This window comes from Mustelus asterias, chromosome 13 (assembly GCF_964213995.1).
Source record: "Mustelus asterias chromosome 13, sMusAst1.hap1.1, whole genome shotgun sequence".
NCBI lineage: Eukaryota > Metazoa > Chordata > Chondrichthyes > Carcharhiniformes > Triakidae > Mustelus > Mustelus asterias.
In genome coordinates this window covers 48,905,695-48,933,479 of record NC_135813.1, presented here as the reverse complement: position 1 = coordinate 48,933,479, position 27,785 = coordinate 48,905,695, and the positions used below count along the sequence as shown (strand labels likewise).

General features: G+C 49.7%; 1 protein-coding gene across 1 annotated transcript in view; it reads left to right on the top strand.

The window, feature by feature from the left end:
• Window positions 1–25,534, top strand: part of ajm1 (apical junction component 1 homolog) — a 43,526-nt gene extending 17,992 nt beyond the window's left edge. Inside the window, exon 2 of the mRNA XM_078226720.1 lies at window positions 22,525–25,534. Coding sequence (XP_078082846.1) covers window positions 22,583–25,534 — 2,952 coding nt within the window. The 5' untranslated portion in view covers window positions 22,525–22,582. The remainder of the gene's footprint in view (window positions 1–22,524) is intronic.
• Window positions 25,535–27,785: the final 2,251 nt, after the last annotated feature.

Here is a 27,785-nt window from a genome sequence, read left to right as displayed (position 1 = left end):
GAAGATTATTATCTGAATGGTGGCAGTTTAGGAAAAGGGGAAGTGCAACGTGACCTGGGTGTCATGGGGAACAGTCGCTGAAGATTGGCACGCAGGTACAACAGGCGGTGAGGAAAGCTAATGGCATGCTGGCCTTTAAACCAAGAGGATTTGAGTATAGGAATAAGGATATCTTGCTGCAGTTATAAATAAGAACATAAGAAATAGGAGCAGGAGTAGGCCATCTAGCCCCTCGAGCCTGCCCCGCCATTCAATAAGATCATGGCTGATCTGACGTGGATACATGGCCTTGGTGAGGCCACACTTTGAGTATTATGTGCAGTTTTGGTTTCCTAATCTGAGAAATGACATTCTTGCTATTGAGAGAGTCCAGTGAAGGTTCACCAGACTGATTCCTGGAATTTTTCTGGAGTGATTTCAGGACTGACATATGAAGAGAGACTGGATCGACTGGACTTGTACTCACTGGAATTTAGAAGAATGACAGGGGATCTCATCGAAACATATAAAACCCTGATGGGACTGGACAGGCTAGAAGTGGGAAGAATGTTTCGATGTTGGGGAAGTGCAGAAATAGGGGTCACAGCCTAAGAATAAGGGGTAAGCCATTCAGGACTGAGATGAGGAAGAACTTCTTCACTCAGAGTTGTGAACCTGTGGAATTCTCTACCACAGAAAGCCAGTTTGTGAGATATGTTCAAGAGGGAGCTGGACATGGCCCTAGTGGCTAAAAGGATAAAGGGGTACGGAGAGAAAGTGGGACTGGGATACGGAAAATGCATGATCAACCATGGTCATATTGAATGGTGGTGCAGGCTAAAGGACCGAGTGGTCTACTCCTGCACCTATTTTCTACGTTTCTCTCTCATTCCCTCCCCCCACATTCTGCCCCTACCTCCCTCCCTCCATCTCTTTCTCTCTCTCTCCCTCCCTCCCTCATTCTGACCCCACTCTTTTGAATGGAGGGCTGTGACTAGTGGCGTTCCTCAGGGATCAGTGCTGGGACCTTTGCTGTTTGTAATATATATAAATGATTTGGAAGAAAATGTAACTGGATTGATTAGTAAGTTTGCGGCAACACAAAGGTTAGTGGAATTGTGGATAGCGATGAGGGCTGTCCGAGGATACAGCAGAATATAGATCAGTTGGAGACTTGGGCGGAGAGATGGCAGATGGAGTTTAATCCGGACAAATGTGAGGTAATGCATTTTGGAAGGCCTAATATAGATGGGAAATATACAGTAAATGGCAGATCCCTTAAGAGTATTGAAAGGCAAAGGGATCTGGGTGTACAGGTACACAGGTCACTGAAAGTGGCAACACAGATGGAGAAGGTAATCAAGAAGGCATACGGCATGCTTGCCTTCATCACACAGGGCATTGAGTTTAAAAATTGGCAAGTCATGTTGCAGCTTTATAGAACCTTAGTTAGGCTGCACTTGGAATATAGTGTTCAATTCTGGTCGCCACACTACCAGAAGGATGTGGAGGCTTTGGAGAGGATATAGAAAAGATTTACCAGGATGTTGCCTGGTATGGAGGGCATTAGCTATGAGGAGAGGTTGGAGAAACTTGGTTTGTTCTCATTGGAACAACGGAGGTTGAGGGGCGACCTCATAGAAGTCTGCAAGATTATGAGAGGCATGGACAGAGTGGATAGTCAGAAGTTTTTTCCCAGAGTGAAAGAGACAATTACTTGAGGGCACAGGTTTAAGGTGCGTGGAGCAGGGTTTAAAGGAGATGTACGAGGCAAGATTTTTACACAGAGGGTGGTGGGTGCCTGGAACTCACTGCCGGGGGAGATAGTGAAAGCAGATATGGTAGTAAGTTTTAAGCGGCATCTGGACAAATACATGAATAGGATGGGAATAGAGGGATATGGTCTCCAGAAGGCTAGAGAGTTTTAGTTCAGTCAGGCAGCATGGTCGGTGCAGGCTTGGAGGGCCAAAGGGCCTGTTCTTGTGCTGTAATTTTCTTTGCTCTTCCTCTCACATTCCATCCATTTGTCCTCATTCTCTCCCCCTCTCCTCCCGCCCTCATTCTTTCCTGCTCTTCCCCCATTCTCTCCCCCTCTCCTCCTCACCCTCATTCTCTCCCTCTCTACCATCGTTCTCTCCCCCTCTCCTCCCCGCCTTCATTCTCTCCCTCTCTTCCCTCACTCTCTCCCCCTCTCCTCCCTGCCCTCATTCTCCTTCCCCTCCTCCCGCCCTCATTCTCTCTCTCTCTTCCCTCATTCTCTCCCCCCTCCTCCCGCCCTCATTCTCTCCCCCTCCTCCCGCCCTCATTCTCTCTCTCTCTCTCTTCCCTCATTCTCTCCCTCTCTCCTCCCCGGCCACATTACATAGAAACATAGAAGATAGGAGCAGGAGGAGGCCATTTGGCCCTTCGAGCCTGCACCACCATTCATTATGATCATGGCTGATCATCCAACTCAATAGCCTAAGGGGAATTTCACAGTAACTTCACTGCAGTGTTAATGTAAGCCGTACTTGTGACTAATAAGTAAACTTTACTTTTACTTAACCCTGTTTTTTCCCCATAACCTTTGATCCCATTTGCCCCAAGTGCTATATCCAGCTGCCTCTTGAATGCATTCAATGTTTTGGCATCAATTACTTCCTGTGGTAATGAATTCCACAGGCTCACCACTCTTTCGGTGAAGAAATGTCACCTTACCTCCGTCCTAAATGGTCTACCCTGTATCCTCAGATTGGCCCCTGGTTCTGGACTGCCCCACCATTGGCAATATCCTCCCTGCATCTACCCTGTCTAGGGCCTGTTAGAATTTTATAAGTCTCTATGAGATCCCTCCTCATTCATCTGAGCTCCAGCAAAAACAATCCTAACCAAGTCAATCTCTCCTCATATGTCAGTCTCGTCATCCCCAGAATCAGCCTGGCAAACCTTCGCTGCACTCCCTCGAGAGTGAGATCTTCCTTCCTCAGAAAAGGAGACCAAAACTGCACACAATACTCTCGGTGTGGCCTCACCAAGGGCCTGTATAGTTGCAACAACACATCCCTGCTCCTGTACTCGAAACCTCTCTCAATGAAGGCCAACATGCCATTTACCTTCTTTACCACCTGCTGCACCTACATGCTTACCTTCAGTGACTGGTGCACAAGGACACCCAGGTCCCACTGCACACTTCCCGCTGCCAATTTACAATCATTCAGGTAGTAACCTGCCTTCTTGTTTTTGTTTCCAAAGTGAATAACCTCACATTTATCCAAATTATACTGCTTCTGCCATTGATTAGCCCACTCACCCAACCTGTCCAGATCATTCTGAAGGATCTCTGCATCCTCATCACAGTTCACCCTCCCACCCAACTTGGTATCATCTGCAAACTTTGAGATATTACATTTTGTTCCAAATCATTAATATATATTGTGAATAGTTGGGGTCCCAGCACCAATCCCTGTAGCACCCATCTGGGGCGGCATGGTAGCACAGTGGTTAGCACTGCTGCTTCACAGCTCCAGGGTCCCGGGTTCGATTCCTGGCTCGGGTCACTGTCTGTGTGGAGTTTGCACATTCTCCTCGTGTCTGCGTGGGTTTCCTCCGGGTGCTCCGGTTTCCTCCCACAGTCCAAAGATGTGCGGGTTAGGTTGATTGGCCAGGTTAAAAATTGCCCCTTAGAGTCCTGGGATGCGTAGGTTAGAGGGATTAGCGGGTAAATATGTGGGGGTAGGGCCTGGGTGGGATTGTGGTCGGTGCAGACTCGATGGGCCGAATGGCCTCCTTCTGCACTGTAGGGTTTCTATGATTCTATGATTCACCCCACTAGTTACTGCCTGCCAATTTGAAAAGCACCCATTAATTCCTACTCTTTGTTTCCTCTCCGCCAATCAGTTTTCTATCCATCTCAATACATTTCCTCCAATCACATGCGCTTTAATGTTGCACGGTAATCTCTTATGCGGGACTTTGCGCGGCATTCTCTCCCCCTCTCCTCCCTGCCCACGTGCTCAGTGTGTGAACTTTAAAATACTGACTGTTCTTTTCCTGTCTCACTGAGGTCAAATATCTCAAATAGGACGACTGTGAAAGCTAGCAAGAGATAGAGATAGAGAGAGAGAGAGATTGACAGATGGACAGAATGTGAAAAATGTTCCAGTGATGCGTCTTTATTCCAATATTCAATCTGGCAGTTCCATAAACCTCTTGCTGTCTCTGTGACATTCTCCTGTCCTACAGACACACACACATCAGACACAAGGATATTTTTACCTGTTGACACTCTAGATTTTGGGGAGGAAGTGAGGTGGGTGTCTGCATGTGCTCAGTCACACTGTGAAACATCTGCGGTGCCACGTGGCCTGTGATGAGTATGTGGAGATCACATGGACTGGACACTTCATGGTCCCCTGTTTACTGTCCCAAGGCTGCTGATGGGTCTGAAGAAGAGTTTAGCACAGTACGGAATCTCGACCTGTCACAGCTCAGACTGAGGGACGGGGAACCTCCTGCTGCTATCATTCACTGTGTCTGCTGCAGCTTCCCAGAAGTGGATAAAAGCAAAAGTGACTGATCAACAAAAACAGTTCACAATAAAACAAAGCATCCACATTAAGTGTGGGATTGTCCAGTATCCTGTCGATTCAATTCTGTCTGAACCCAATATCCAAAGAGTGTTCATCAGAGCTAACCAGCTTCTAATATAGACCAAGAGTGAGGCCATACTGCACCACCCAGGGATGGGAGGGGAGAGCGAGTGAGAGTGAAAGGGGGGAGTGGGAATGAAGGGGAGGGAGCAAAGAGGGGGGAGGGAGTGTGAGTAAAGAGAGGGGAGAGGGAGTGAGAGTGAAGGGAGGGGGGAGTGAGTGAAGAGGAGGGGGAGGAAGTGAGAGTGAAGGGAGGGAAAGGGAGTGACACTGGGGGTATGAGGAGGTTGGTTTGAAATATTGGAAGAAGATTAGAAACCTGTCTGCAATGTGAGAGCACTGTGTTCCTTTAGCGACATTGTTATGTAAAATGCACAAACTGAAGGACGTGTGTGCGGTGACAAATGATGGCTCAATTTGTTCAGCTCACTGTAAAGTCAGAGCTGTCCATCTGTTCCTATCTGGCCTCCCCTCACCCAGTGAAAACCACCAATATCTAGCCCAGAATCACAGGTTGGGGGTGTAGATGGAACAGTGGGGCAGCAAGATTGGAAAAGGAATAGTGATTCTATTATAGGGAAAGAGACAGACATTCCTGTGTTTCAGAAATGAATCCAGGATGGTGCGGAGCCTTGCTAGAGTACAGGGTGTCACTGAGCATTGAGGGGGGAGACTCGCCAGGGTACAGGGTGTCACTGAGCATTGAGGGGGGAGACTCGTCAGGGTACAGGGTGTCACTGAGCATTGAGGGGGGAGACTCGCCAGGGTACAGGGTGTCACTGAGCATTGAGGGGGGAGACTCGCCAGGGTACAGGGTGTCACTGAGCATTGAGGGGGGAGACTCGCCAGGGTACAGGGTGTCACTGAGCATTGAGGGGGGAGACTCGCCAGGGTACAGGGTGTCACTGAGCATTGAGGGGGGAGACTCGCCAGGGTACAGGGTGTCACAGCATTGAGGGGGGAGACTCGCTAGAGTACAGGGTGTCACTGAGCATTGAGGGGGGAGACTCGCTAGAGTACAGGGTGTCACTGAGCATTGAGGGGGGAGACTCGCCAGGGTACAGGGTGTCACTGAGCATTGAGGGGGGAGACTCGCCAGGGTACAGGGTGTCACTGAGCATTGGGGAGGGGGAGCCTCGCTAGGGTACAGGGTGTCACTGAGCATTGAGGGGGGAGACTCGCCAGGGTACAGGGTGTCACTGAGCATTGAGGGGGGAGACTCGCCAGGGTACAGGGTGTCACTGAGCATTGAGGGGGGAGACTCGCCAGGGTACAGGGTGTCACTGAGCATTGAGGGGGGAGACTCGCCAGGGTACAGGGTGTCACTGAGCATTGGGGAGGGGGAGCCTCGCTAGGGTACAGGGTGTCACTGAGCATTGGGGTGGGCAGTTGCACTAGGGTACAGGGTGTCACTGAGCATTGGGGAGGGGGAGCCTCGCTAGGGTACAGGGTGTCACGGGGGAGGGGAGACTTGCTAGGTTACAGGGTGTCACTGGGCAGTGGGCGGAGTCTCGCTAGTGTACAGGGTGTCGCGGGGGGGAGCCTCGTTAGGGTACAGGGTGTCACTGGGGGGGGGGGGGGGGTGGAGGGAGACTCGCGAGGGTACAGAGTGTCACTGGGCAGTGGTGGGGGAGGGGCGGGGGGAGCACTGCTCGGGATCAGAAAGCGAAAGAAGTCTCACGTGGATCCAGATGTTCACTCTGTCTCTCTCTCTTCATAATTACTGTCTTGTCTGGAGACAATACACATCTTTTTAGCCTGTCTTGATGCTCTCTCCACTCCCATTGTTTTGTTTCTTAAAGACTGGATTAGTTGTAAGTATTCGCATTCCAACCATTATTCATGTAAATTGTCTTTATAAGTTCTGTTTGTGAACAGAATTCCCACTCACCTGAAGAAGGGGCTTAGAGCCTCGAAAGCTTGTGTGGCTTTTGCTACCAAATAAACCTGTTGGACTTTAACCTGGTGTTGTTAAACTTCTTACTGTGTTTACCCCAGTCCAACGCCGGCATCTCCACATCATTCATAATTACTGCCAGACCTGCTGCTTTTCCAGCAATTTCCGTTTTTATTATAGGCATGGAGAAGGATGTGGTCCCACAGGAAGCTACAAAAGAGGCTAAGAAGCAGACCTCAGGAAGTACTAATAGCCAGATTACACCCAGTACCACGGACAAGTGAACACAGAAATAGTAGGATAAAGCAGTGAAGGAAGGAAGGCTTATGATGCCTGGGCCGCTGGGCTGGATAGGACTTTTCCAGGGCAGGTTACACCAGAACAAGGAGCAGTGACCTCACGGGTGGTTTGTCAATGATGTTCGGGGTGTGTGGTGCGGCTAAACTAACTCGGCAGAGTCTGTGAAGCAGGAATTGGCATTTGAAATGAGGAGGAAGACTTTTGAAGAGACAGAGATAATTAGGCTCAGAAATAATGAGGCTTTAGGTGGTATCAGATAGTTGGAGGCAGAATCAGATTCAATGGATGTTTACAGATCAGATGTGTTAATGTATGAGGCGTGATAAATCAGGTTAGCAAACTACAGGTGCACTTCTAGTCACATGGGATTATGATGTCATGGTGATAATAAAGATCTGTCCCAGGTCAATTGGAATTAAAGACCAGCAGGAAAACCTGTAACAAAACAAAGGGCTGCCTGGAAAACGGAGATGGTTCGGGTACCGTTGAGATCCATTCCCACGAGGGGGAAGGTAGGACAAACTAAACCCGAGCTCCCTGGGTGCTGAAAGTGACAGACAGCAAAGTGAAGCAGGAAAATGGATGAATATAACTGATGTCAGGTTAGAGGGGAAGTGAAAAAAGAAATATGAGAGACAGAGAAAGGGTAAGAGAAGAGATTGACAGCAGACTTAAAAGTGGATCCAATAGTCTTCTATTGGCATGTAAATAGTAAAAAGAGGAGTGGCCAGGTTAGGGAGTAAAAGGAAATCTATACGTGGCTGCAGAGGGCATGCTTGAGGTACCGAATGAGTACTTGGCATTTCTGTTTACCCAGGAAGAAGATGCTGCTCGACTCAGTGAGCGAGGAGGTACTGGAGACACAGGATGGGCTAAAATGGATAAGGAGGTAGTATTAGAAAGGCTGGTTGTACTTAAAGGTGATAAGGCACCAGGACTGGATGAGATGCAGAGGACTGGAGAATTGCAAACCTTACATCCTTGTTCAAAGAGTGTGTAAAAATTAGCCCAGCAACTTCAGATCAGTCAGTTTAACCTTGGTGATGGGGAAACTTCGAGATACAATGATTTGGGACAAAATTAAAAGTCCCCTGGATAAGTGTGGGTCAGTTAAAGGAACCCAGCATGGATTTGTTAAAGGCATATCTTGTTCAACTAACTTGCTGGAGTTTTTGATGAAGTAATAGAGAGGGTCGATGAAGGTAATGCTGTTGATGTGGTGTACATGGACTTCCAAAAGGCATTTGATACAGTGCCACACAACAGACTTGTGAGGAAAGTGAGAGCTGATGGAATAAAATGGAAAGTGGATATGAAATTGGCTTAAGGACAAGAAATAGTGAGTCATGATCGATTGGAGACTAGAGAATGGGATACAGTGGGCTTCCCTAGGGGATTACTGCTTTTCTTAATCTATATTAATGACCTCGACTTGAGAACAATTTCAACATTTGAGGATGTCACCAAACTTGGAAACATGGTGAACAGTGAGGATGATAAACTTCTAGAGGATGTAGACAGGTTGGTGGAATGGGCCTGGAAGGCCCATTCACAAGGATGTTGCCGGGACTTGAGAAGCTGAGTTACAGAGAGAGATTGAATAGGTTGGGACTTTATTCCCTGGAGCGTAGAAGATTGAGGGGAGATTTGATAGAGGTGTATAAGATTTTGATGGGTATAGATAGAGTGAATGCAAGCAGGCTTTTTCCGCTGAGGCTAGGGGAGAAAAAAACCAGAGGGCATGGGTTAAGGGTGAAAGGAGAAAAGTTTAAAGGGAATATTAGGGGGGGCTTCTTCACGCAGAGAGTGGTGGGAGTGTGGAACGAGCTGCCGGATAAAGTGGTAACTTTTCATTGGTCACTTTTAACATTTAAGAAAAACTTGGTCGGGTTCATGGATGAGAGGGGTGTGGAGGGATATGGTCCAAGTGCAGGTCAGTGGGACTAGGCATAAAATGGTTCGGCACAGACAAGAAGGGCCAAAAGGCCTGTTTCTGAGCTGTAATTTTCTATGGTTCTATGGGCAGAAACTTAATGCAGAGAAGTATGAAGTGATCTGTTTTGGTAGGAAGAACATGGAGAGACAGTCTAAAATAAAGAGTACAATTCTAAAAGGGGTGCAGGAGCAAAGGGAGCTGAAGGTGCACAATATGTGGATAAATCATTGAAGATTGACAAATCAGGTAAAGTAGCAGGTGTGATGTTTATAATTTAAGGAAAGAATAGGCAGCAAGTTCTGATGAATCTGTAGAAAACACTGGATCAGCCTCAACTGGAGTATTGTGCCCAACTCTGGGCTCCACAGTTCAGTAAGAAGATGAAGCCTTTAGAGAGAGTGCAAACAGGAGTTGTGGAGATGGTTCCAGGGGTGAGGAACTTGTTTACGAGGATAAATTAGAGAAGAGAAGGTTGAGAGGAGATTTGACAGAGGCATTTAAATTCATGAGGGGTTTGGACAGAGTAGATAGAAAGAAACTGTTCCAATTGGTGGAAGGGATTGAGAATCAGAGGGCACAGATTTAAGGGGGAAGCAATGGAGACACGATGATAAACATTGTCACCCAGCGAGTGGTTAGGATCAGGAATGAACTGTCTGAGAGTGTGATGGAGACAGATTCACACAGCGAGTGGTTAGGATCAGGAATGAACTGCCTGAGAGTGTGATGGAGACAGATTCACCCAGCGAGTGGTTAGGATCAGGAATGAACTGCCTGAGAGTGTGGTGGAGACAGATTCACACAGCGAGTGGTTAGGATCTGGAATGTACTGTCTGAGAGTGTGGTGGAGACAGATTCACACAGCGAGTGGTTAGGATCTGGAATGTACTGTCTGAGAGTGTAGTGGAGACAGATTCACACTGCGAGTGGTTAGGATCTGGAATGTACTGTCTGAGAGTGTAGTGGAGACAGATTCACACAGCGAGTGGTTAGGATCTGGAATGTACTGTCTGAGAGTGTAGTGGAGACAGATTCAATTGTGACTTCAAAAAAAGAATTAAATAAGCCCCTGAAAATAAATAAATTGCATGATTCTGGGGAAAACTGGTCCAATGGCCTCTTTTTGTGTTTCTATGGTTCTGTTTAAGGCTAGGGTTATTAACATACAAAATAGGGAGCAGAAATAGGTCATTCGGTTCCTCAAGCCTGCTCTGCCATTTAATAAGATCATGCCTGATCTGTTTATGTTTCTAATTCCATATTTCCATCCACCCCCGAAACCCCACCTTCACCACCATCTGAGGCAGAGGGTTCCAAAGTTGTACAACCCTCCGAGAGAAATAAATCTCCTCATCTCTGTCTGAAAAGGGTGACCCCTAATTTTAAAAGAGTGCACCCTAATTCTGGACTTGCCCACAAGAGGATGTAAGCAGATATGGCGTAGTACAAATCCATTGTATTGAACACAAGATCCTCAGAGTACTTATGGGCGTGTGGCTTCATGGCACCAGGGAAGGCATCGACAGATAGACCAGGTTCCTGAATGCTTTGTTCCAAGAGCTCGGGAGTTTTCCTGGGTGTCCTGGTCAGTGTTTATCACTCAAACAACATGACCAAAAACAGAGAAATTGCTCTCTCACCTCATTCGCTGTTGGAGAGAGGTGGCATTATGGTATACCACGGGACTAGTAATCAGAGACCCAGGCTGAACTTGGTTCAATCCCACCACACCAGATTGTGAAATTTGAATTCAATTAAAATTCTGGAATTAAAAGTCTAATGAAAATGATCAATCATGGGGCGGCACGGTGGCACAGTGCTTAGCACTGCTGTCTCACAGCGCCAGGGACCCGGGTTCAATTCCCAGCTTGGCTCACTGTCTGTGTGGAGTTCAATCATAGAAATCATAGAAATCATAGAAACCCTACAGTACAGAAAGAGGCCATTCGGCCCATCGAGTCTGCACCGACCACAATCCCACCCAGGCCCTACCCCCATATCCCTACATATTTTACCCACTAATCCCTCTAATCTACGCAAGCCAGGACACTAAGGGGCAATTTTAGCATGGCCAATCAACCTAACCAGCACATCTTTGGACTGTGGGAGGAAACCGGAGCACCCGGAGGAAACCCATGCAGACTTGAGGAGAATGTGCAAACTCCACACAGACTATCTAACTGATCTATGGCCCTCATTATTTTATAGACCTCTATAAGATCACCCCTCAGCCTTTGCACGTTTGCACGTTCTCCCCGTGTCTGCATGGATTTCCTCCGGGTGATCCGGTTTCTGCCCACAGTCCAAAGTTAGGTGCATTGGCCATGCTAAATTCTCCCTCAGTGTATCTGAACAGGTGTCGGAGTGTGGCGACTAGGGCATTTTCACAGTAACTTCCTTTTTGCCTTTGACAAGGTACTGCATGTTAGGTTGTTGCATGAGGTTAAATCACATGGGATCCAGCCAACTGGGTACAAAATTAGCTTGATGACAGAAGACCGAGAGGGTGATTGTAGAGAGTTGTTTTTCAAACTGGAAGCCTGTGACCAGTGGTGTGCCTCAGGGATCGGTGCTGGGTCCACTGTTTTCTGAAGTTTATATTAATGATTTGGATGAGAATTTAGGAGGCATGGTTAGTAAGTTTGCAGATGACACCAAGATTGGTGGCATAGTGGACAGTGAAGAAAGTTATCTCCAATTGCAACGGGATCTTGATCAATTGGGCCAGTGGACTGATGAATGGCAGATAGAGTTTAATTTAGATAAATGCGAGATGATGCATTTTGGTAGATCGAACCAGGGCAGGACTTACTCAGTTAATGGTAGGGCGTTGGGGAGAGTTATAGAACAAAGAGATCTAGGAATACAAGTTCATAGCTCCTTGAAAGTGGAGTCACAGGAGGTCAGGGTGGTGAAGAAGGCATTCAGCATGCTTGGTTTCATTGGTCAGAACATTGAATACAGGAGTTGGGACATCTTGTTGAAGTTGTGCAGAACATTGGTAAGGCCACACTTGTAGTACTGTGTACAGTTCTGGTCACCCTATTATAGAAAGGATATTATTAAACTAGACGGAGTGCAGAAAAGATTTACTAGGATGCTACCGGGACTTGATGGATTGAGTTATAAGGAGAGGCTGGATAGACTGGGACTTTTTTCCCTGGAGCATTGGAGGCTGAGGGGTGATCTTATAGAGGTCTATAAAATAATGAGGGCCATAGATCAGTTAGATAGTCAACATCTTTTCCCAAAGGTAGGGGAGTCTAAAACTAGAGGGCGTAGGTTTAAGGTGAGAGAGAAGAGATACGAAAGGAGCCAGAGGGGCAATTTTTTCACACAGAGGGTGGTGAGTGTCTGGAACAAGCTGCCAGAGGTAGTAGTAGAGGCATGTTCAATTTTGTCTTTTAAAAAGCATTTAGACAGTTACATGGGTAAGAATGGGTATAGAGGGATATGAGCCAAACGCAGGCAATTGGGACTGGTTTAGTGGTTTAAAAAAAGGGCGGCATGGACAAGTTGGGCCGAAGGGCCTCTTTCCATGCTGTTAACCTCTTTCCATGCTGTAAACCGCTATAACTCTGAGCCACTCAGTTCAAGGACAATTAGGGATGGGCAACAAATGCTAGCCCAGCCAATGACACACACACAGAATCCATAGAATCCCTACAGTGCAGAAGGAGGCCATTCGACCCATCGAGTCTGGACTGACTCTCTGAAAGAGCATCTTACCCAGCCCTCCCAGCGTCCTACCCTCATAATACCACGCATTTACCACGGCAAATCCACCTAACCTAACCACATCCCATGAAGTAATATAAAAAATATCTTGTTGTGTTCAAATTGGCCATGAAATGCTATGGGCCATCAGGAATGTAAAGGGATGCTGCAGAAACACACCATCTTCCATTTCTCTGGGTCATATTTGCTTTCTTGTGGCATACTGGAAAAGTAGATGGGTGATTTCCCTCTTTGCAGACAGACTGTCAACACAGAAAGATATCAGATATCACAGAGAGGGGAATGTCCTCACATGGGGTTAGTACTGGATTAGAGATCCAGAGTCTAGGAATTCACATTCCACCAGAGGAAAGTGATAGAAATGATATCAATCTGGTAATGTATGGCCTGACCTCAACCCAACGAGCTGCTGTGTCTGAAACTGAGGTGAACTGGTTGAGCTGCTATGGTACAGTGTAAGCTGCGGTAAGGAGCTCTGAGCTGGCACTGCTGTTTATTTGGGAACTCCGGGATTAATCTGTGCAGAATCCCGGACAGTGTATGACATCACTCCCCGAGTGGAGCAGCTGTTGCTATAGCAACCATCAGCCCTCAGCGGCATCATTTTATAAATAACTCTGGGCAGGGAAAAGCTTCATGTTAATGTGATTGCAGTGTGAGTGCAGAGTGAGCAGCTACACTGCAGGCACGCATCCTAATATTCTCCTGTCTGTCCACCTCACAGAGTGATGACAATCACTGTGACACACTGCCCATCCCACCCTCATTCCCCACCCTCACCCCCACCCTCATCCCATTCTCCCAACCCTCATTCCCCACCCTCACCCCACCCTCATCCCATTCTCCCCACCCTCACCCCATTCTCCCCACTCTCATTCCCCACCCTCACCCCATTCTCCCCACCCTCATTCCCCACCCTCACTCCCACCCTTACCCCATTCTCTCCACCCTCACCACAACCTCAACCCACTATCCCCACCCTCACCCCATTATCCGCACCTTCAACCCCACCCTCATTTAATAAGATGCCACAATGGCTAACTGCATTAGAAAAGAGCTCATGCTGTTGGGGCAGATACATTAGCGCCGATAGAGGATTGGCTAAACAACAGCAGCGTGACAACAGGTCATTTTCAGGTTGACAAACTGTAACGAGCTCAGTGCCACAGGGATTGGTGCTGGGGACCCAACTATTTGCAATCTATATTGAAGGGATTGAGTGTATTGTAGCAGATTTGCAGATGATACAAAAATAGGTAGAAAAGTAAGCTGTGAGGAGGACACAGAGTCTGCAAAGGGATATCGATAGGTTCATTGACTGGGGAGAAAAATTGCCAGATGGCATACACTTTGGGAAAATGTAAGGTTGTCGAGTTTGGCAGGAAAAATGGAAAATCTAATCTACACATCTTTGGACACTAAGGGTCAATTCAGCATGGCCAATCCATGTAACCTGCACATCTTTGTACCCAGAGGAAACTCACACAGACACGGGGAGAATGTGCCAACGCCACACAGACAGTGACCCAAGCCGGGAATTGAACCCGGGTCCCTGGTTCTGTGTTTTAATGGAGAGAGATTGCACAGGGGAATCTGGATGTTCTTGTATATGATTCACAAAATGTTAGTTTACAAGAACAGCAAATTATTAGGAAGGCAAATGGAGGGAAAGCATGGTGACACAGTGGTTAACACTGCTGCCTCACAGCGCCAGGGATCCGGGTTCAATTCCAGCCTTGGGTAACTGTCTATGTGGAGTTTGCACATTTCTCTGTGTCTGCGTGGGTTTCCTTCGGTGCTCTGGTTTCCTCCCACACTCCAAAGATGTGTGGGTTAGGTAGATTGCTAAATTGCCCCTTAGTGTACCAAGATATGTAGGTTAGATGGTTTTGTGATGGTGATAGGGGGGAGGGCGGGGGGCGGGGGGCGGGGGGGAGGGCGGGGGGTGGGGGGGCGGGGGGTGGGGGGGCGGGGGGGGGGAGGGCGGGGGGTGGGGGGGGCGGGGGGGGGAGGGCGGGGGGCGGGGAGGGCGGGGGGTGGGGGGGGCGGGGGGGAGGGCGGGGGGGAGGGCGGGGGGAGGGCGGGGGGGGAGGGCGGGGGGGAGGGCGGGGGGGGAGGGCGGGGGGGGAGGGCGGGGGGGGCAGGGGGGGGAGGGGGGGGGCAGGGGGGGGAGGGTGGGGGGGCAGGGGGGGGGCGGGGGAGGGTGGGGGGGCGGGGGAGGGTGGGGGGGCGGGGGGGGGGTGGGGGGGCAGGGGGGGTGGGGGGGCAGGGGGGGTGGGGGGGGAGGGCGGGGGGTGCGGGGGGGGAGGGCGGGGGGTGCGGGGGGGGGGCACGGGCGGGGGCGGGCGGGGGGGGGGGGGTGGCGGGGGGGGCGAGGAATGAGCCTGAGTAAGATGTTCTTTCAGGGAGTCGGTGCAGGTTTGATGGGCCGAATGGCCTCCTCTTCATTTGTAGGGATTCTATGATTCTAAGACGAGACTGATTCCTGGGATGAAGGCGTTGTCTTTCAAGGTGAGAGGTGATCTGATGGAAACGTGTAAGACTCTTAGGATGTTTGACAAGGTAGATGCTGAGAGGATGTTTCCCCTCATGGGGGAATATGGAACAGTTTAAAAATAAGGGGTCTCCAATTTAAGATAGTAATTAAGAGGAATTACTTAGAGGCCTTTTTTGTGCTTGAAATTCTATCCCCTGTCAAGCAATGGGGACTGGGTCACTGAATATATTCAAATCTGAGATAGACAGGTGTTTGATTGACATGGTAAGTAGTCTCACAACAGCAGGTTAAAGTCCAACAGGTTTATCTGGTAGCACGAGCTTTTGGAGCGCTGCCCCTGATCAGGTGAGTGCATGATGAAGGAGCAGTGCTCCGAAAGCTCATGCTACCAGATAAACCTGTTGGACTTTAACCTGCTGTTGTGAGACTACTTCCTGTGCCCACCCCAGTCCAACGCCACATCTTGATTGACATGGGAAACAGGGGTTATGGAGGTCAGACAGGAAAGAGGAGAAATGTCCACCATCTGATCAACCCATGATCTTATTGAATGATGGAGCAAACTCAAAGGGCTGAATGACCCAATCCCACCCTCACTTTTAATTTACTCTCACCCAGAACCACTCTCACTCGCACCACCCCCCCCCCCCCCGCCTTTAACCCAACCTCTGCTCACCAACCCCGCCCCATCCCCACCTACCCTTATATGTAATGGGGTTAGTTTAGAATTGATACAAGGCTATGGGGAGAGAGTGGGGCAGTGGGATTAGTTTGGGATTCATACAGGACTTTGGGAAGAGAGCGGAGCAGTGGGATTAGTTTGGGGTTGATACAGGGCTTTGGGGAGAGAGCAGGATAGTGGGATTAGTTTGGGATTGATACAGGGCTATGGGGAGAGAGCAGGGCAGTGGGATTAGTTTGGGGTTGATACAGGGCTATGGGGAGAAAGCGGGGCAGTGGGATTTGTTTGGGGTTGATACGGGGCTATGGGGAGATAGTGGGGCGGTGGGAGTGGTTTGGGGTTGATACAGGGCTTTGGGGAGAGAGCAGGATAGTGGGATTAGTTTGGGATTGATACAGGGCTATGGGGAGAGAGCGGGGCAGTGGGGTTAGTTTGGGATTGGTACAGGGCTATGGGGAGAGAGTGGGGCAGTGATATTAGTTTGGGTTGATACAGGGCTATGGGGAGAGAGCGGGGCAGTGGGGTTAGTTTGGGATTGGTACAGGGCTATGGGGAGAGAGCGGGACAGTGGGATTAGTTTGGGATTGATACAGGACTATGGGGAGAGAGTGGGGCAATGGGATTAGTTTGGTATTGATACAGGGCTATGGGGAGAGAGTGGGGCAGTGGGATTAGTTTGGGTTCGATACAGGGCTATGGGGAGAGAGCGGGACAGTGGGATTAGGTTGGGTTTTGGGTGTTTTTGATCTATCTCTTCGCCTCCCCTCTGGCTGGATTATTTTGCTCTGATGTGGAGATGCCGGCGATGGACTGGGGTAAACACAGTAAGAAGTCTAACAACACCAGGTTAAAGTCCAACAGGTTTATTTGGTAGCAAAAGCCACAAGCTTTCGGAGCCTTAAGCTCCTTCTTCAGGTGAGTGGGAATTCTGTTCACAAACAGGGCATATAAAGACACAAACTCAATTTACGGAATAATGGTTGGAATGCGAATACTTACAGTTAATCAAGTCTTAAAGGTACAAACAATGTGAGTGGAGAGAGCATTAAGACAGGTTAAAGAGATGTGTATTGTCTCCAGACAGGACAGCCAGTGAGACTCTGCAAGTCCAGACAAGCTGTGGGGATTACAGATAGTGTGATATGAACCCAATATCCCGGTTGAGGCCGTCCTCATGTGTGCGGAACCTGGCTATCAGTTTCTGCTCAGTGACTCTGCGCCGTCGTGTGTCGTGAAGGCCGCCTTGGAGAACGCTTACCCGAATTTCAGGAGGCCGAATGCCCGTGATCGCTGAAGTGCTCCCCAACAGGAAGAGAACAGTCTTGCCTGGTGATTGTCGAGCGGTGTTCATTCATCCATTGTCGCAGCGTCTGCATGGTTTCCCCAATGTACCATGCCTCGGGACATCCTTTCCTGCAGCGTATCAGGTAGACAACGTTGTCAGGTAGACAATGTTGTCTACCTGATATGTTGTCTACCTGACAACGTTGTCTACCTGATAAGCTGCAGGAAAGGATGTCCCGAGGCATGGTACATTGGGGAAACCATGCAGACGCTGCGACAATGGATGAATGAACACCGCTCGACAATCACCAGGCAAGACTGTTCTCTTCCTGTTGGGGAGCACTTCAGCGGTCCTGGGCATACGGCCTCTGATATTCGGGTAAGCGTTCTCCAAGGCGGCCTTCACGACACACGACAGCGCAGAGTCGCTGAGCAGAAACTGATAGTCAAGTTCCGCACACATGAGGACGGCCTCAACCGGGATATTGGGTTCATGTCACACTATCTGTAATCCCCACAGCCTGCCTGGACCTGCAGAGTCTCACTGGCTGTCTTGTCTGGAGACAATACACAAAGAACAAAGAACAGTACAGCACAGGAAACAGGCCCTTCGGCCCTCCAAGCCTATGCCGCTCAAATACACATCTCTTTAACCTGTCTTAATGCTCTCTCCACTCACATTGTTTGTACATTTAAGACCTGATTCGCTGTAAGTATTCCCATTCCAACCATTATTCTGTAAATTGAGTTTGTGTCTTTATATGCCCTGTTTGTGAACATAATTCCCACTCACCTGAAGAAGGAGCTTAAGGCTCTGAAAGCTTGTGGCTTTTGCTACCAAATAAACCTGTTGGACTTTAACCTGGTGTTGTTAAACTTCTTACTTATTTTGCTCTGACAGCGATCATCTAATGCAGCAGTAAAGACTGTACCAATGGTATAATGGGGATGAGAACTGAGATTCTTAATCTTAAACCTATTTTCTGGTGATATTAGTTGCTAATGGTACCTGTCACTGTTTGCCGTAATTGTGGGTGAGTTGTTAACGGGTGTATTTGTTGAATTAGCTCGTTCTCTGTCAGTTGGAGTAACCGGTCTATCCTGCTCTTTTCTCTGTCTCCCTCTCCTGGTGAATATTCTGATTGTTCACTATTTTGAATATTTGAATATTCACAGAATTCCCACTCACCTGAAGAAGGAGCTTAAGGCTCCGAAAGCTTGTGGCTTTTGCTACCAATAAACCTGTTGGACTTTAACCTGGTGTTGTTAAACTTCTTACTGAATATTCTGATTCACAGAGCTGAGCCAGGCAGAGGATGGAGGGGGAGGAGGGACAAAAGGGAGGGTATTGATGAAAAGAGAAACAGGTTGCTGAAATTTGAACATATTCTTCTTGTTTGCAGAATCCCTGTCTACGAATATACGTCGCTTCCAGCAAACCATATATCCCAACAACTGCCTGTTAGCAGCATGTACATGCAGGTGTTCATAACAGGCAGAGTACAGACTGCACACAACCAGCCTGTACTTGCAAAACCCAAAACAAAATCTCTTCTGTTAGATGTGATTCTGCAATTGGGCAGCACTTGCTGAACAATCCTGGGTGCACTGATAATTACACTATTTTCGTATCAGATCAGTCATGATCTCATTGCATTGCAGATCAGACTCGATGGGCTGAATGGCCTACTTGTGCTCCTATTGTTATCACATCGGATCAGTCATGATCTCATTGCATTGCAGATCAGACTCAAAGGGTTGAAAGGTCTACGTGTGTTCCTATGTCTTATGATCTTATTATCCAGTTTCAGATAATCAGTTGAGCTTGTTTACGCTTGTTAAAGTGACATCATACATTAATTCTGTCTACATCAAAATGAATACGTTCAAACCTTACACCTTCTGTGAAATCCCGTGAGCTTGTGGAGCCGACAGTTCCGCATGGCTTCCTCCATGGCAATGTCGCAGCCAATTAGCGTCAAATTTCCAACCAATCAGCATCCTTTTCTCCTGTTGTAAGTTGTGATTGTTCGAAATTGGGAATTCTTGTGTTTGTCCTGATGAGTGCAAGGTGAAAAGCTTCAGCAACATATCTCTCTTGTAATACCAAAAGGGATGGTCTGTGGAAGGCAGGAGTGATTAAATGACAAAAAAGATGATAGTGTAAAACCCAAAGGGAGTGGCATTGGGACAAACAAGGAAACAAAAGAAACATCTAGAGGAGGTATGAATGGCAGGATAGTTGTTATCAGAATGTAAAGGAATTTAAAAAAGAAACAAGAAAAAAAACGCAGCAAAATAAAAATGAAACAAGGTGGAGGCAGAGGTTATGACGTGAAACAGTTGAACTCAATGTTGAGTCCAGAAGCAGTGAAATCCTCAGTTGAAAGATGAGGTGCTGCTCCTCGGTGGGTTTGAGTTGAGTTTGATTGGAACAGGCCCTGGACAGACAGCTCAGAGTAGGAGCAAACTGGAGAATTCAAACAAGGGACAGAAGCTGAGGGTCACACTTACTGACTCAATAGATGACCCCGTCTGTGTTTAGTCTTCCCGGTGTGGAGGAGAGCCACATTGTGAGCAGCAAATAGAGGAGATTAGACTGAAAGACGCAGGAATAAATCACTGCTTCACCCGGAGGGAGTGTTTGGGGTCTTGGACAATCAGGAGGGTGGAGGTCAAAGGGCGGCTGTTGAACTCCTGTGCGCGCACTGGGAAGGTGCCAGAGGGCAGGGAGGGGGTGTTGGGGGTGACTGAGGAATGGGCCAGGATCTCACAGAGGGAATGGTCTCTTTGGAGTCCTGAAAGGAGAGGGGAGGGAACAGTGTGTTTGGTGGTGGAATCAAACTGGAGGCATCGGGAATGACAGGAATGAATCTGGAGGCTAGTGGGATGGAAGATGAGAACAAAGGGAATCCTAAAATGCTTCAGGGAGGGGAGCAGAAAAAGTGAAAGCAAGAGTTTGGGAAATGGGATGGGTTCAGTAAAGGCTTTGTCAACCTTGTGAGGGATGGGGATATATCAGAAATGCTGGTATGGACGGCAGCATCATTAGAAAATGTGCACAGAGAGAATGGAGTCGAGTCTTACAGAAAACAGTGTAAGGAGCTGTAGTCGAAGTGGGAGTCAGTGGGCTCAGAGTGAATGCTAGTCAATCTCGTACCCCCAGACATGAGACAGAGGAGGCGAAGGGGAAAGTCAGAGATGGACCATGTGAAGGTGAAAGGTGAAAAGTGGAAGCAAAGTTGATGAAATGTCCAAGTTCAGGGTGAGAACAGGACACAGCACCATTGATGCACTGGACCCAGGGGTGGGACTGGAACAAGAAAGGTTCTGCATACCCCACCAAAAATCCAAATTCACCAGGGACTCTCTGCTCTTTATTGGAATTAGGGACAGGGTGGGATTTTTGTCGGTGCAGGCTCGATGGGCCGAATGCCTCCTGTACTTTAGGAATTCTATGATTGCAGGATCCTTAGGCTAAATCTGGGTCCTGAGGCCCCCAAGCCCCCGCCCCCTACATTAGCTCCCACCACCCTAGCCCAAATACTGGCAGCAACTAAACCTGTAAATAAATCAGTCGAGGGTTCTGCCTGGTCTGTCTCATCCACTGATTGAAGGTGATAAATGGGTTTAAGTGTCACCAACTCCGATTAGATTCTGCTGAAGGTTCACACTGACACTGAACCGCAATCTCAGCCCAGGCAAACCACCCAGCACACCTCGATTGTTCCTAACAAACAAAAGCATTCAATGAAAATAATAAATCTTACAATGGTTTAATGTCACTTGGATCTTTCTTCCAGATCCATTGCTGAAGATTAATTTCTCATTTCTGATGATTTCAGTGCATCACCAGATTGAAAATGGGTTTAATCTCAGATTTTAACCTTTGCTAATGCCAAAGCTATACATGTACACACTGCCAACGCATACCCCCCCACACCCCCTGCCAATGCATACCCCCCCACACCCAGTGCCAATGCATACCCCCCCACACCCCCTGCCAACGCATACCCCCCCACACCCCCTGCCAATGCATACCCCCCCACACCCAGTGCCAACGCATACCCCCCCACACCCCCTGCCAATGCATACCCCCCCACACCCCCTGCCAATGCATACCCCCCACACCCCCTGCCAACGCATACCCCCCCACACCCCCTGCCAACGCATACCCCCCCACACCCCCTGCCAACGCATACCCCCCCACACCCCCTGCCAATGCATACCCCCCCACACCCCCTGCCAACGCATACCCCCCACACCCCCTGCCAACGCATACCCCCCCACACCCCCTGCCAACGCATACCCCCCACACCCCCTGCCAACTGGACTCACCATCCCCTCCTCCCGCACACATGTACACACTGCCAACGCATACCCCCCCACACCCCCTGCCAACTGGACTCACCATCCCCTCCTCCCGCACACATGCACACTCTGCCAACAAGCCCTCCACACACACACACGCACACTGCCAACAGACCCTTCACAGACACACAAACACACACAGTGCCTACAGGCCCTCCGCACATGCACACACTGCCAACAGGCCCCCTGCACACACACGCACACACTGCCAACAGGCCCCCTGCACACACACGCATACACTGCCAACAGGCCCTCTGCACACACACACGCACACATTGCCAACGAGCCCTCCCCCCACACACGCACACGCTGCCGACAGGCACTCAGTGTGCACGCACATACACTGCCAATAGGCCCTCCGCACACGTACACACTGCCAATAGGCCCTCCGCACATGTACACGCTGCCAACGGGCCCTCCACCTGCACACGCACACACTGCCAACAGACCCTCCGCATGCACAGACACACACACTACCAACAGGCCCGCTGCACGCTCCTGCACACACTGGCAAAAGATCCTCCGCACACGAGCGCGCACTCACACACACACGCACACTGCCAACAGGCCCTCCACACACGCAACGCTGCCACCAGACGCTCCGCACACACACACACACACACACACTGCCAACAGGCCCCCTGCACGCACACATGCATGCACCCGCACACACTGCCAACAGGCCATCTGCACATGCACACTCTGCCAACAAGCCCTTCACACGCACACTGTCAACAAGCCCTCCGTGCATGCACACACACTGCTAACAGACCCTCTGCACGCACACGCACACTCTGCCAACAGGCCATCCACGTGCACACGCACACACTACCAACAGACCCTCCATGCGTGCACACACACTGCCAACAGACCCTCTCCAAGCACACACACACACACACACACACACTGCCAACAGACCCTCTCCAAGCACACACACACACACACACACACACACACTGCCAACAGACCCTCTCCAAGCACACACACACACACACACACTGCCAACAGACCCTCTCCAAGCACACACACACACACACACACACTGCCAACAGGCCCTCCGCACATACACTACCAACAGGCCTCTGAACAGCATCATTCCTGATGAAGTCCTGGAGAGCAGTTCACTGAGAGAGGGTATGCTAATCGCTAGTAAATTACAACAAGAAGCAGCAGTTTGCTATTGAAAGGGTAATTGTGTTTCTGTTGTTGCAGGATCGATTCATTGTGAAAGGGTCTGAGAGAATTCAGCAAAGATTACCGTTCCTTTAAGATGACACGGACAGACCCACCGGACATACTGGTATCAACCGTGTATCGAGAGATTAAAGTCAGCCCAATGCCAGGCGAGCCCAAAGTCTATCAAACCCAGCACCAGTGTGATGCCTCCAGGCCCAGCACTGAGCAGGACACCCAGCAATACATCAATAAACGACAGTGTAGAAGCTTTGACTACCTGCAGTCACTAGACAGCCAGGCGGACTCCGGAGCCCCCATGGAAGAGTACTCACTCCATCGGGCTGATCGAAGGCCCACCAGCCCCGAGCTTGCCTGGGATTCTCTGGGGAGGCAAGTCTACCTCCGATCCTCAGCCCCTGAACTTGTCACCAGCCGATTGTGTGCTCACACCGGGGAACCCAGAGAGGCATCCAGACCAGAGACAAAGAAGAAAGGAAGATCTAAGAGTGCCCCCAGGGTGAAGACCACCTACCGCCCCGTCCCTGTAGAGGTGGGCTCACCTGAGCTGTCCCGTAGGGGTCGTGAAGCCTTGCGTACGCACCGGGACTCTCACAAGCGGACTGAGGCCTCACCCAGGAGGGACACATCTCACATAGTGAGGACTAGGATGAACGAGGTGCATCCCATCAAACTGCAACCACAGCGGGGTGATGCCAGTCTGTACTCACCTCTGTTTGTCAGCGATAGCTACGAAAGCTATGATGAGTGCCAAGGTGTCAAGCCTGGCCCAGGGGCACATGTGCGATACCGAGTGGACATGAAGCCCGAGGATCCAGCACTGAAACCTTCCTCTCGCACTTGGAAGACACCACAGAAGCAGAGCAGTGTGGCAAACTGGCAGTCACAACCAGGGCGCAGTTTAACCGTGCCTGCCAACCGGCGAGTGGTGAGGAGCCATTCTCCCAGTGAATCATACAGCGGTGATTACTGGACACTTTCAGCTCACAACAACTGCTCGCCCCATCAATACTACAGGGATGAGAGCAGGAGGGGCCTTCCTCAGCTCATCCAGACAACACCACCCTTCAGTGAACAATCTTACCCCGAAGTCAGAAGACTCTCGCGCCAAGCTGCCCAGCCTAATATCTACTACACAGAGGAACGGGCAAGACCTTCTCCACACCGATACGCTTCACCAATGCATTACCATGACTGGTGGGGGACCTACCGAGCTGCCCATGGTCACCAGGGTTACATATCTCAATGCCCATCTTACTGGGACGGCAGAGTCGGAACCCTCTCACCTCATGGCTCCTATTACGGTATTGACCAGCAGAGGCTGGGCTCAGACTCACGGCACTACTCCAAGTCCTGGGACAATATCCTGTCCCCTAGTGGGCGCAGAGACTTCCCCTCCTCAAACTGCCGCAGCTATGAGACCCTTCCCCTGCAGGAGAGACATGGCCACGCCACAGAGGGGAGGCGCCAGCCCACTGTGGTCAACCTATCACGCTCTCCCCAACGTTATGCTGCTCTTTCCCTCTCTGAGAGCTCCATCACTGACAAATTGCAGGGGGACGGAGGAAGGGGCACCCAGGGAAGGTCATGGTATATCACACCTGAAATCACCATCACCGACAATGACCTCAGGGCCAATGGGCCTGGCAGAGCTGGCGGGAGGTCTCGGAGCAGGCAGGCTCTCGATGGGGGCAATGGCCTCAGTGCCTCCTTCAATGATTTGCTGTCCTGCAATTTGGACAATGCCAAGGAGACAGGTGTCAGCTCCCTTAGTGGTGGCTCTCTGCACCGGCCTGGTAAGCAGCAGCTGGACGATGCCCTGGCTGACCTGGTCATCGACACGTGTAAAACACCAGCCATTCAGAAACCCAGCGACTCAGAAACTCTAGTGGACCAGCTGAGAAAGCTCATTGCTGGGGAGGACCTTTCTGGAGAACATGGTGTGAGGACAGTGTTGGTACATACCACAGAACCACAGAAGATGAAGATGCACCCTATGTCCGCTGGGCCAGGTTCTGACCCTCTCACTTTGGGCATGTCGAGAAGTCCCAGCTACCCGAGTCCATGCGATGGGCCTCCTCAAGAGCGCAGCTCGGACGATGTGGATACCATGATGTGTTCAAACCTAAAGTGTGGCCTCACGGAGACACTTTTCAATGCCCGGCTTTACTTCAAATCCTGTCACAGCTGCTACACCTATTACTGCTCCAGGAACTGCAGGAAAGATGACTGGGAGATGCACAAAGAGGCCTGTGTCTATGGCCGGGTCAGCAGCACCTGTAAGCGTGTGCTGAGGAGCTGCCGGGAAAACCAGGCTGCACATAAGGCCTTCTCCCGCATCGCCAGGATGGGCTACTTATCGAGGGGGAAGGGGGTTCTGTTCCAGGGTTTTCCCAATCCCGGATCTGCTGAGAATTTCCTCCAGTATGGTTTGGAGAGTCTGCTCCTCACTCCCACCTACCTGTCAGTCAGAGAGCTGGAAGGCTATGCTGATCACCTGGGGGAGTACCTGAAGGAGATCCGAGAGGCTGGCAGGCAGTATGACCCCGAGGAATGTTTCCTCTTGAATGTGTCGATAGCTCTGGGGCAGAAAGTGCCCGAGAACCCTTCACCCCGCCTCCAGACACCAACAGTTCGAAGGTTTGCAAAGATTGCCCTGGCTTCGACTAGCCCTGAGAAAAAGATCTTTAAGGGTGATGAAGAGATGGAAACCTTGATACTGACCCCACCTCCAGGGACAACTGACATCGCTAAAGAGGACGAGTCAGGACGGAAAGCCCGCGAGGTGTGCTTCATCAATGTACAGCGAGAGCTTCGCATCCGAGGAGTCTTCCTGCGCCATGAGTATCCCAAAATTTACCAAGATCTCTGCGAGTTTGTAGAGAGCAATAAGAGATTTACACCAACTACCATTTACCCCATTGATAAGAGAACGGGAAAGCAGTTCATGTGTATGATAATGGCTGCCTCTGAGCCATTGACACTCGAGTGGGTTCGCAAACCCAACCTACTGGAGGACATGATGTGATCACACGCGCCTTGTTTTTGTTCTTGCAACTGAATGTTTTAAAGCTTATTTAATATATTTGTAGATAATGTATTTTATATAAGGATATGAGGAATCTATTGAAGTCCATTGCCAGGCGGGTATTATTTGAAATGGAGGAGCGGTTTTACACATTGACCCCCCCACAACCCCAAATGGGCCTAGCTATTGGAGGGTTGGCAGGAAGCCTGCATTGCTACCATAGCAACAGGGATAGCAGAAGGAGCATAGGGAAATCACCAATATTTTTACAATACAGAATTCTTTAGAAGTAATTCAAAATTATAATTAAGGTGGAAAAGCTTTAAAATAGTTGTTTATTTTTCCGAATCATTAGGTAAGTGTGAGTTCAGAGGGCCACCCAGTTAGACTTTGTAGGGGAGCGGACACTGTGTTTTATTCTGATTTTGAATGGTTTTTAGAATGTGAATGAGTTTTTGTTCCAGGGGAACAGGAGGGGACAGGTAAAGGTTTAGTTAAACTCAAGCCAGATGGAGGTTTGTGTGTGTTAGAAAATTGGCTTCTGAGGCCAATAGAAAGTTTTGAACTAAGATTGGTCGATTGTTTTGTTGGGTAAGAAAATTAAATGATATGGACAATAAGCTGGGTAAAGACATTGCGATATAGACCTGCTATGATTGCATCTAGGGGCTGAATGGCCTCATCCTGTTCCTCTGTAACAAACATGTGATCTTGGAGCCATGGTGAGGGCAATGATGGGATTGAGATTGGAGTCCCTATTAGGCCATAAGATCAAAGATTGCCTGATGCCAGTTCAGATACAATGGCCAAATGGCAGCCTCCTGCACCACAACAATTCTGTGGACTTTGATTCTTCCTGCAGTTGTCTCTGCTTCAGTGAAAATATGAAACATTGGAAGGAATCCGTACAGAGAGCAGCAGGAAGAGCAACAACAGAAACAGCCAGTCAGAGAATAAACCACTCGGCATTCAGGGAGAGTCAAGAAACCCAGGGGCCTGAGTGGGAGAGTTGATCTACCCGAGTGAGGGGTTGTAGTCTTCATGACCCCTGAGTTCCATGGCATGAAAGGCACAGGTTTTAAACGTAGCCCTGTTCACCTGGTACTAAGCCTAAGATTTGAACCATCAGGATTAACTTCAACCTTGCAGATTAGGACAGGGAAATTCAGCCAAGATTCTCCGACACAAACATTTGCCAGTATGCCTGGTCAAGTGCAGGTTTGTTTGCAATTTGGTAGAAGACAGGATTGAACACAAATGCACACCGAGACTTGGTCTGGGACTGTCTCACACACTGTCCACCACACACTGGGACACGGGGTCACACACTCCCTCCCACACACTGGGACACGGGGTCACACACTGTCCTCCCACACACTGGGACACGGGGTCACACACTGTCCTCCCACACACTGGGACACGGGGTCACACACTGTCCTCCCACACTGTCCTCCCACACACTGGGACAAGGGGTCACACACTGCTCTCCTACACTGTCCTCCCACACACTGGGACACGGGGTCACACACTGTCCTCCCACACACTGGGACACGGGGTCACACACTGTCCTCCCACACACTGGGACAAGGGGTCACACACTATCCTCCTACACTGTCCTCCCACACACTGGGACACGGGGTCACACACTGTCCTCCCACACTGTCCTCCCACACACTGGGACACGGGGTCACACACTGTCCTCCCACACACTGGGTCACACACTGTCCTTCCATAATCTGGGACACGGGGTCACACACTGGCCTCCCACACCCTGGGTCACTGGTCACAGGCTGTCCTTCTCACTCTGGGACACTGATTACACACTGTCCTCCCTCACTCTGGGACACTGGCACACACTCCTCCCTCACTCTGGGACACTGGGTCACACACTGTCCTCCCACACTCTGGGACACAGGGTCACACACTGTCCTCTCATACTCTGGGACATGGGGTCACACACTGTCCTCCACTCTGGGACACTGGTCACACACTGTCCTTTCACACTCAGATATTTAGTGCAGATGGAGCTTTACTCTGTGTCTAACCCCGTGCTGTACCTGTCCTGGGAGTGTTTGATGGGGACAGTGTAGAGGGAGCTTTATTCTAAATCTAATCCCGTGCTGTACCTGTCCTGGAGTGCTTGATGGGGAACAGTGTGGAGGGAGCTTTACTCAGTTTCTAACCCTGTGCTGTACCTGTCCTGGGAGTGTTTGATAGTAAGAAATCTCACAACACCATAGAACATAGAACA